Source organism: Sycon ciliatum, chromosome 4 (assembly GCF_964019385.1).
Source record: "Sycon ciliatum chromosome 4, ocSycCili1.1, whole genome shotgun sequence".
Taxonomy (NCBI): domain Eukaryota; kingdom Metazoa; phylum Porifera; class Calcarea; order Leucosolenida; family Sycettidae; genus Sycon; species Sycon ciliatum.
In genome coordinates this window covers 29,392,607-29,403,988 of record NC_088646.1, presented here as the reverse complement: position 1 = coordinate 29,403,988, position 11,382 = coordinate 29,392,607, and the positions used below count along the sequence as shown (strand labels likewise).

General features: G+C 48.9%; 1 protein-coding gene across 1 annotated transcript; it reads left to right on the top strand.

Moving 5' to 3' along the window:
* Window positions 1–11,176, top strand: LOC135815517 (pleckstrin homology domain-containing family G member 4B-like; the record flags this gene model as incomplete). The annotated part of the gene is given in 13 exon segments (XM_065328830.1): window positions 1–259; window positions 2,643–3,229; window positions 4,387–4,453; window positions 4,603–4,715; window positions 5,251–5,320; window positions 5,767–5,853; window positions 6,267–6,359; window positions 6,758–6,895; window positions 7,326–7,361; window positions 8,394–8,534; window positions 8,686–8,784; window positions 9,420–9,516; window positions 9,766–11,176. Coding segments are annotated over 13 exon segments (2,640 nt in total). The 3' UTR covers window positions 10,794–11,176.
* Between the last annotated feature and the right edge of the window lie 206 nt (window positions 11,177–11,382).

The window sequence follows — 11,382 nt, the reverse complement described above, 5'->3', positions numbered from 1 at the left end:
GTAACTCACGGTTTCACTTCGCTGTTCACTTCACTGCAGACTTGAAATTCTTGGCCGCATGCGCCGCTCTTTCATGTTCTCACCTCTCCAGAGAGGTGCACTGTGGATTGTTACCCCGGAGGGAATTGCTGTTTGGTAGTGGCGGTACGGTGGTGTGCTGAGGTTCAAGGACACGATGGCGGACGCTGACTCCAGCAGCGAGGAGATGTCCGCCGCAACCAGTGCAGGTGACGGTAGCGGGGACGACTGGATGAATGCGGTAAAGCATTTGCAATGCGTTTTTTGCGTGAACATGAATGCTGTGGGTTTGAAAACTTGAAACTGCTCTGCCTTGAGCGGACAAAGCGTGGGAAGAAGAGAGGGGCGCAGCAGCATCGATAGCGTGCGAAGGAGCATAGCAAATGGATAGATTCGCAGGGGCCGGGGGGGGGGGGGGGGGACAATCGCTGGACACACGTTCTCCGGGCGTGACGAAAAAGCGATTCGGATCGCTATCATCATGATCGTTGGCATCAATAATTATCATGTTTTGTAAATGGGCACACGATGCCAACACCAAACAACATAAGGAAAAAAACACTGGCTGTGTGTCCTTACCAATGGCAATGATGTTAATGTTCACGATGAGTTTTTAGGACATTGTCATTGGCAAATCGAAGAGGCTAAAGGAGCTCTCTTTCTGATGATATTGGTCAGGCTCTCGCACAGTGAGATGTGCATGTGTTGCTTTTACATGTACTGATCATGGATCTCAAACCACGTACTGTATAAGCAGAAATATTCGTCTGGAATTTAATTTCGTCTTTTTCGTCCAAGGAGCTTTTGGACTAAATTAAATGCTGGACAAAATGTCGATTTGTCCAGCTTTTCAATACACTCTTATGACCCATGGACGAAATTTACAACCGGACGAACTCCCTTTCTTAGGAGTTGGACGAAATTATTGACCGACGGAATTTTCTGAATGTCCAGTACTAGTGTATGCACAGCAGCCATGATCACTGTGATCAGGAAGTGATACAGTTATGTTACTAGTATTGTATTACCACTGGCTACGGGGGGGGGGGGGGGGGGAGTACAGGGCCATAGCACCCAGTCTGGCCGGTCCAGTCCGATGGCCCCACATTATTTCCGAAAAGTTCACCCACCCAATCATGGTGCAAAACGGGTTTTTTCGTCAGCTTAGTTCATTTCCGGTCAAGTTCCTCATTTGGCCGGACCGACCAAAATCACGGTGCTATGGCCCTGGCCTATACTCCCTGGTTACGACCAATGATATTATGGAATCGTCCCGCGATAATTTGTCCAATAATGGTGTTCCTGGGTTCTGTCTGACAGTGACTGGGATGCTGTCTCCCAGATCATGGCGGCTCTGTTTGCGAGGGATGGCTAATGTAGTGCTTTCTGATAGCAGCTCCTGCAGCCGGTTGAGGCCTGTGCAGTATCAAGCAGGTTACTCATCTGCCACTACCGTGACTCTTTGTCCCATCCAGCCAGCACTCCAGTACACTCATACACCAGGCCGCAACAAGGAATCAAGAGAGTTGAAAAAAAGTAATGGTAGAAAATGGCTGGAGAAAAGAATCTGCTCTGAACAGTTTTTCCACAAGATCCAAGATCCATCAGGAAAAAGGACATGCACTACTTTGTTTGTATGATTAGTATTTTGATCACACGTCGATCCACGTGCCCGCGGAGGAACCGCACGTTTATCCGTTCGACAAACTCCAAGTCGTCTTTAGTTGTCGTAGGAGGAGGGCGGCCTCTGGCCGGCCCTGGGCGGAGAGGGCATTTTCACCCGCCATCAGTGCATCCGTCGTGTCCGACATCTACAGACAGATCGGGAGCAGAGAACATACAGCGAGCGGATTTACCTGACAGGCCAACACCACGTTGGGCACATGTATATCACATCGAGTGGACCTCGCCGAGCACTAATTACTATGATCGAGACGATACTGGTCACGGCACCAAGTGTGATGATCACGCTTGCCTAATCCCTAACGGCGGAATCCATGTGAAAAGTTTAAACTATAATCGACTGCGACAACCAGCATGCAACTAAGCTACAGTTAGGACCATAACCGTGCAGTGCAAGGAATTCTCTAAGAAACTAGGAAACCCTGACTCTTCATGCAAAAAATGCATTTGTCTGACTCTACAACAACCCGGACTACGTCCACACAATAGAACACCATAGGTAGATACGTTACACAATCATGTATTAGGAGTAGAACGGGGCATAGGAAAAAAAACTGTCCACCGCTTGTTGTTGCACTTTCTGACTGAATATAGTATCTAGTTATAGTGGTGGATAGTTACTCTTAACTCTTATCCGCATGTCCCTTTCCTTTCTGCTGTTGTAAATTGTAATTATTATGCATAGTCATGGTTGTAGCATTGGGGTATATAACTGTTAAATTAACTTACATGCAAATGGTTACGAACGTACGGGTACTACCGTGCATGCAGGGTCATCACACTAGCTATTGTGCTCACTCACTGTGTGTGTGTGTGTGTGTGTGTGTGTATGCGTGTGTGCGTGTGTGTGAGCACGCACGCACGCTCATGTGTGTGTGTGTGTGTGCGCGTGCGTGTGCGCGCGCGCGCGCGTGTGTGTGTGTGTGTGACATTGTATGCAGGCATTGAGCTGGTCCATCCTGACCATGCACTACTTATCAAGTACGTCTGGCACAGATCCGCTGTGGGAACGGGCGCTGGAGAACCTCAACAGACACGAGGAGCAGCACCCCAAGCCACGACTACCCGCTGCTTCGCTGGCCATTGAGTCACGTGATGAGGCTGACGGCCTGATCACGGAGACAGTCAGCATTGTAGAAGCAGCGGTTCACAATCTCCGCACTCGCCGGCAAATGCTCGAGGAGAGGAAAGAAACTGCTGCTTCTACCACACAGGAGCAGGAGGCAAGTTCACCGTCCCGCCCCGAGCGGGAAGAATGCATTAGCCCGGATGACATGGAAGAGGACCAACCCAGTGACGACACCACGGAATGGTTGCCATTCCCCTCCAAGCGGCCATCACAGATGGACCTGCATGGCTGGATATCAGACCTTCAGACTAGCTTTGGTTCCAGTATTGCTGGCCAGTTCAAGCGGCAGCGACTGGAATCCGACGAGGGTGCAATGTCCGTTGAGCAACAGGAGAGTGTAGATCAGACGGACACAGCTCCTGACAAGGGTGCTTACCTGGTCATGATGCGCAAACGACAGTAAGGCACAGGGTGCATTGGGCTCTCTCTTTCTCCGCCTCTCTCTCCTCCTCCTCCTCCTCCTCCTCCTCCTCCTCCTCCTCCTCTTCCTCTCTCCTTGTTCAGGCGCGTACGCAGGGGGGGTTTCCCGTTGCCCGGAAACCCCCCAAATGTTCCAAACGAGCAACGTTTTTGGGCATTTTTGTAGGGCGCACGATCGATCTGGCAAGAATATAAAACTTCAACAGATCGCAACTCAGTCAAATCTCGCTCAAATCCAACGATCCAAATATCCAGGTCGAATAGAAAACTCTCAGCTGTCGGTTGAAACAATTTTCGACGCGCTGCGAGCAATGTCTCTTGAGATAAACCATTCGTAAGTTGAGCCGCGATCTCGCAATTTCAAAAGCGCGCAGTGCGTCTGGAGTATCCAGAATTTGAGACTTTTCGTCGCATTGACTTGCTCAATTTTGCAGGGGCTTTCACTTGTGATATTTTCAAGAGAACACAGCCAAAAAAATCGAAACTCTGGGATCAAGAAAAACGAAATCCTTGGAGCAGGACGCGGTTAAGCCTTTGGGGCATTTTTTCGCACCGTCGCTGCACTCTACCGCTATAAATAGCCATAGCGCTGGATATGTACATGACTGTACTGTGTCCTGGCTATCAAGTATCATGGTCGACCTCATTCTCTCCCTGGTACCTTTCCACTTCCAGGAAGCCCAAGATAATGAAGATTGAGTGAGTAGAACTGAAGTTATGATCCAAAGAACACGAAAAATGCATAATTTTGAAAAATTTCCTAGGGTTCTTTAGAAAGGGTTAAAACGAGTCATTGTTTGCGATTCGGTTGGAAACCCCCCTAGAGGTGACCCTGCGTACGCGCCTGTTGTTGTTCTTGTTGTCGTCGTCGTCCTCCTCCTCCTGCTATAGCCCCCCCCCCCCCCTTCTCTCAGCATAGTACTGCCAGCACGCACAGCATTGGTGGCACCAGTACACTGGTACTTGATGACATAATGATCTGCGATGAAGCATGTCAAAGTAAGGGTCTGGCAATCCTTCTCAAGGGTGACTGCACTATAGCCGCATCATAGCTGCTGCTAAATTTGCCCCAAACCCTTCGCTTTGCTTGTCAGTATTCTGATACGGATGTCTTGCTTGCTTCCTTGCTCGGCTAGGGAACTTGCGGATGAACTCATCTCGTCCGAAGCACGTTATGTTGAGGACCTTGAAGCAGTGTTGAAGGTTAGTTTAAAACATTAAAACCCTCCTGCTTCCCAAGGACTTGGTACACGTGTTTCCATGCAAGTTGTCAGTCTACTCAATGTCCTCTTGCTTGCTAGGTGGGGCTTAGTCTTATGTATGTATGCATGTTTGCGGCATCTTGTGTGCAGAATTATTATGAAGGTTATGACTATGGCTCCCTTGCCAACGTGCCAGGAACACTGCGTGGCAAGAAGAACATCATATTCGGGAATTTGAAGAAAATTCTAGAGTTCAACAAGAGGTAAGCACCCTACTTTGCGCTATGACAGGGGTGTCAGAAAGTATTTTACATTGGTACAGCCATGGAAAGGCGGGGGGGGGGGGGGGGGGTCGCGGGGCCCTCCCCGGGAAATGTTTAGGAACCAAATAGCCCACATTTCATTGCTTCAGAAATCACAAGATAAAAGTATTGGCGAGGCTTTGGCCGCACCGGTTCCGACGCCCCTGTCTGATGTGAGTAAGTTAGATGTGTTCTTTAGGGGTTTAGTGGTGTGTGAGAAGACAAGTAAATAGTTGTTTTGGCTTACTGTGTGGTCTGAATTCCTAGCTGTGGCCCCAGCTTGCCTCCCAGCACGCGAGCTGCCTGCTCAGAGGAGGGGCTCAGTAGGAAAAAGGCACACATCATAATATTATGACTCAGCATGCAGCACATGTATACAACAGTTATGCACCGCGTGATGAGAGTAGTCAGCACTACACATATGTGTGTGTGTGTGTGTGTGTGTGTGTGTGTGTGCGTGCGCGCATGCGTGTGTGTGCGTGTGTTCTCACTGCAGTTCATTCTCACCCGCTCTGGCGGCCGTGCAGAAAACTCCGCTGAAAATTGGGCAGACATTCATGGACTACGTACGTGATGGTATACAAACGCATGCAGTCATAATTATGTACTGTGCATGCGTACGCACATATTACATCCACTAGCGGTATTCAGTATGATCGGCAAACATGCAAGTTTTAATGGATTTATGAAATGTGCTTGTTGTCTATGGCTCCATTCCTTTTCTTTATCGTTTCATTGCTGTTGTTTTGGAGAATTTGGAATCCTTTGTTCATCTCCCTACTTATCAAACTTGAGACCAAAGTAACTACATATAGGAAAGTGGATTACAGCAATGGGTTATTTCTCTACTCCGGTAACAACCAATAAGTAAGCTCAGCTCAACCTTATAAACTGTGTTTATAAGGTTGTTTATGTTGGTTATGCACCTTGTGCTGGTGCTTGTGTTGGTGCTTGTGCTGTGCCGTTTATGTTCACACATGTATTCTACACTATTCGTCTTCCTGTCCTGCAGGAGCGTGAGCTTGGCCTGTACTCAATCTACTTCAAGAACATGCCCGCCCAGGAGGATCTTCTGCAAGAGAATATCCAGTTCTTCCGAGTAAGCCAGTTACTTACCTGTCACACTTGTGCATTGTCACGTTTCTCGCCTGTATTCCTCAAGCCTCGGTGACTGTACGAAGTTGGGCCCTGTTGGGAGGCTGGTACATGTTCTATTTCCAGTGAGCTATCCGTCTAAATGTACCCCTGACTTCCTCCCCTTCTCTCGGGGAGATCCGTTTGGCCAGTTTCTGGTGACTAGCTAGCTACCCGTACTACAGTGGAGTGGAGTACGTCATGGGTGCATGTACACAATGCTTTAACTAAGTAAAAGAAGAGATACCGGTACATAGTATGTAGGGTGTGTGTGTGTGTGGGGGGGGGGGGGGGGGGGGAGGTGGATGCGTGCACATGCATGTGTGTAACTAACTTACTGACTATTACAACTGATATACTGTATTCCTGTCCGTGCAGTCAATCCAAATCCGTCTCAATGACCCGTACACGTTACAAAGTTACCTCATCAAGCCCATGCAGCGCATGACCAAGTACAAGCAGTTCCTAGAGGTAAGACTCTGTCTCTTTCGTCCACTTCTCTGCATACTGCATGAAGATAATACAAGTTTTGCCACATGTAGCCTAATGGGTTGCACACCGAAAAATCTGAACCAATTCTTGAACTTTCTTTCGGTAAATGCCCATCGTCAGTTTTCTGTATTTTGTTGTTGAGGATGCTCAATGTAGGAGCACGGTTGTGCGGTCATTAAAACCCGTGACGACACATTTATCATTTGAGGCTTTTTGTTTGGAGTGACATCACAAGCTCTGGTTTTCCACTCCATATTGTGGCAATCAATGTGCTTGATGACATTATTCGGCTAATCCCGATAGCAAGGATGTTTCTGCCAGTCCGGGTTGGTGTTCCTTGTTTACAATGTGTTACGGCATTCTCTGCATGTGTTCAGAGTTTTGTGAACTACACACCCAAGACTGAGAAGATGGAGAAGTTTCACGAGGAGCTGTCCGGAGCGCTGTGGCTGGTCCGCTTCCAGCTGCGGCATGGCAACGACTTGCTGGTTCTGGACCGGCTAAAGGGCTTTGGAGTAAGTGTGGCGCAGTACATTAGTTTGTGCACGTCACATGTATGTTGCTGGTGCATGCACATGTTGCTGTTGTGTGAAACGCAGTCTTCGACTTGAGTTTGTAAATGTCCAGTGCACATGTGTTTCCGTTGTCTACTTGTCAGTATAGTCTTCCGAATGTAAATGTTCATGGCACGGGGCTGGGAGCAGAACTGAATAACTTGACTTACAACACTGTGTGACGTGTGTGATGTTGGCGCATGGATGGAAAGATTGATTTCGAACTGAAGTCAAGCATGTTTAAATAATGTGGTGCTAGGTAATGCAGAACCTTGCAAGTAAGTTACGGTCTGAACTTCACAATTCTCTTTGAGCTGATGCATGTGCTGGTGTGGTGTTGTCATCAAGTTGTCAAGTTGACTCATGGCCATGATCTGTGTTCACATCACAGGGCAATCCGGCTGAGCAGGGTCTGCTACTTCGACAGGTTAGTGCACGGGGGTAGGGGTCTTTGATGGCAGGATAGTGTATGCTGTACTGTGTTCCACTGCTGTCACCGCGATCCTTGTTTCTCCCCAAGATTATTATCACAGTGAGTTGTCACGGCTTAGCATGCACTTTGTATTGAACAATGGCTCAGCATGGCCAGACACGTTCGGTGAGCAATACTGTGTTGCTGCCTTGCCACTGCGGCCTCAGAACGCCTACTGAAATGTGTGCATGTACATCAAAGTATAATGTGGACACCGCAGGGCATCAGCGTGTAGTTCCACAACCGCTAGAAAGATCACTGAGATCCACCAAACAGAGGCCAAAGGTCGACTTGGAGTCCCATTTGCTGTATCAGTATTACCCCGGCTTGTGCCACTGGCCACATATTTCCAGTACACTGTGAGTTGCAGCACAGTTGAAAAAATCCACCTGTTTTTAACAAGGCCGTCACAGGCGGGGCGGCTGAGGCCGCCCCACTTTTTCGGCGTTTTCTTCTTCTTTTGGAGCACACTGCAACAAAGCACGACGATCACAGCTCAGCGCAAACGTGGCAAATCCTTGTCGACATGTCCCCGATCGTGGTTTGTTGCAGAATCAAAAAGTCTTTCAAGTCATTGCACTTACAATCATGTACATGTACACTGAAATGGCACCAAAATGCCTGGAAATCCTTGCAATTGGCTTCAATTTTTGAATTTTTCCTGGGGGAGGGTAATGTTCATCCCCGATCGTAGCGCCTTCTTGGTTTGTTGCAGAATCCAAAAGTCTTTCATTGTAGTTACCTTACACTGAAATAACACCAAATGCCCAGAAATCCTTGCAACTGGCTTCAAATTTTGAAATTTTTTTTCCGCGGGAGGACCCCCCGACCCCCCTTCCATGGCCGCCCCACCTCCAAAGTCTGTGCAATGGGCCTGTTTAAGTCTTGCTGCCCCTTTTTTCTCAATCATGACCTCTAAAATAGACCAACCCGCTGTGCCGTAACGTCTTGGTAAAATGATGTTTACCTGTTCTGTTGTTCATTCAGGGAGAGTTCCATGTGCAGAACAAGAAGGGGCGTCACGAGCGCAGGGTGTTCCTCTTCGAAGAAATGCTCCTGCTCGCCAAGAAGCAGAAGCCGGCGAAGGGTTCCAGGGAAGCAACCTATCTCTTCAAGGAGGGCTACAAGGTATGTACATGTACAGTACATGCATGTGCCGGGGTCGGTACTACATATGGAACCTAGCATCCGGCTACTCAAACAACTTCCCAGGAAGACAATTCCCTGACTACTATTGAAGTTGTAGCTAATCACCTCGCTGGTGTTTTGTGTTGTGCAGGTCTGTGACATGGGCATAGTGGAAACTGTTGACAACAACCCAAGCAAATTTGAGCTGTACTTCAAGAAACACAACAACAGAGAGAGCGTGGTTCTCACGGTAAGGTCGTCTGGTTGTTTGTTTGACTTTGTCACATGATGAATTTACGGACCAAACGGACAGGACTGTTCAGTGACAAGGAGGTGTTCTTCTTTTTTTTTGCAAAGGAAAGGGGTTGAAATGGTTTGGTGATAAGGTTACAGGAGATCGGAACATGTGTTGTATCCCAGCTTCCTTTGACCAAGACCGTGCGAGGCTTTTTGATCCACACCCAGAAGAATACAGGGTCTGCAATTTTTGAAGTTACCCTCAATTTCTTCTTTCAGTGAGTGGCCTGAAAATCATAGCAGCTAGTGTTCCATAGAGCCAGGCCAATGCCATGTCTACAGCGGTTTTAGACGCATACCACTGTGCACTAATTTGTTTTACCTACTGATCTCCTCATGGCTTTGCCCTTCTCTGATTGTGCGTGCTCTGTGTAGTGGGTGAAAACCTCTGAAAATGTCCATTCCGGTTATTCCTTTGTTCCTTTGGAGTGCGCCTGTCAGAAACTGCACGTTTGGTGTTTGTGTGTTGTTGAAATTTCTCACTTGAAGCATGCAATGCAGTGAATATATTCCATCTTGAGAACATGACCCTGTGTGTTTGGGTGAATTTCCGTCCGTTTGTGGTTGTGCCTTGTGCTGTATGTTCAGCCCATGGATACAGAAGGTAGAAGTGCCACAGACATACATGACGAGTGGGTGGCGGATGTGCAAAAGTTGCTCTGGCAGCAGTTCAAGAGAGTGAAAGGTAAGCCGAGAAATGACCGTGGAAAGTACCATAATTGCATTTCGCTGACATGTTTTTAGGATCACGCTGCTCCCGCAGCACGTTGTGAGCTTCTGATATTAAACGACTTACCACCGAGTAAAACAGTGGAATGGCTCCAACTGCTAGAGGAGCTTGGACATTTGTTATCTCTCCCTCTCGTTGTGCGTGCTGCAATGAGCAAGTCAAGATTTCATTGAAATGTTATCTGTTCTTCTACTTGTGTTCCAGAGCGCATGGAGAACCTTCGCAGTGGCGTGGAGGCATCCATGTTTGGCAACAAGCGTGCCAGCACCATTTACGGCGAGGTGGGAACGTTCGGCGGCACCCCGCCTGGCAGCGTATCACCGATGACATCAATGCGCGGCGAGAGCATCGTGAGTGGCGGCTCGAAGGATCAACGAGGCTCCGTGCAGACGGCTGGTTCTGGTGGATATGCTGTACCCACTGGAACTCTGCAGCGCATCGGATCCGTGAAAAAGCCAGCTGGAGGTCACGACATCAGTGGCCATGATATCAGCGGGCCGATTCGCCAGCCACCGCTTGCTGCAGCCGCCTCGCCGACAGCGTACGCAGTGTCTTCTCCCGTCATTGTCGGCGCTACCGGTACAGTGGATCCACGCAGCAGGCCTGCACCCACGGTGCCTCCTCCGCCCATACCGTCGGCAGAGAACTCTGCTAGCTCCGTTGTCTCTATGCCACCGCCACCCCTGCCGGCGCGTAACTTCCCAGCGGCGGCGGCTGCGTCAGATTACTTGACTCCGGACGAACCGAAGCCTATCAATCCCATTGCTCCATTGCCAGCCCCGCCAGTCGACTCACAAGGAGAGGACGATCACCAGTACGAGGAACCTCCGCCGCGTCCTCCGTCACCGCTCGCCGCTGACTACAGGTCGGATGAGAAGCCTAGTCCAGTCCAGCCTATAACGCTGCCGGCGGAGCCAGAGGAACCAGTCAAGAGGCTCGTATCGCCAACTCGTGCACCTCCGCCGCCGCCACCAGCAATGGCGGCGCCAGCAAGTGACACAGCCCGACCACCTCTTCCAGCCATTCCCGGCGACGAGGGCCAAGGTGGCGAGGGCCAAGGCGACGAGGGCCAAGGTGGCGATGGCGAACACATCTACGATGAAGTGTCCGGTGGAGAAGACGACGACGGTTTTGACGATGACGACGAGTTTGATCCTCCTCCGGCCGACGAGGACCGGCAGTCCGTGGCGACGGAGTATGAGACTGTTGATGGGCCTGCTCGCAAGTCCTGATCACTAACGGGAAGAAGTTGACACAAGTGTGCTCTGAACATGCAATGGCAATCTCTGTGGATTTGATTTGCATTATTTTGTTTAATTTCCGATGATTTTCCGCCCAACACTGAATTTGTTGCGGCGGTTTTACAGATGATTTTGTGTAAACGTTTGGCTATTCCATTTTGCTATTCGACATTTGATGAAAGTTGTCTACCCAATAATCTGTTGTGGCCTGTAAGGTGTGCAACCCCCGGAAGGATTTGTTTCTAAAGCGGATTTGTATTTTCAACCATCTGCCAGGGAAGTAATGATGGAAGTCTAACTTAGATTTGCTATCTCAATGTTACTTTAGTAATAGAGCAATAGTGAACTTTGAAAAGAACAATTTATGCCAATTACTGTATAATTATGTGACACTGTACAAAGATCATGCCAATACGATGTGAAGTGAAATTATGTGAGCGAAACCTGCACCACCAGCATGCATGGAGTACAGATACAGGTACAGCCAGACCTCGCTTATCCGGTCCTCTTTTATCCGGGTCCCCGCCATCCGGAAGAAAATCGTTGGTTACCGATTTACAGCATATGCCATGCATACATA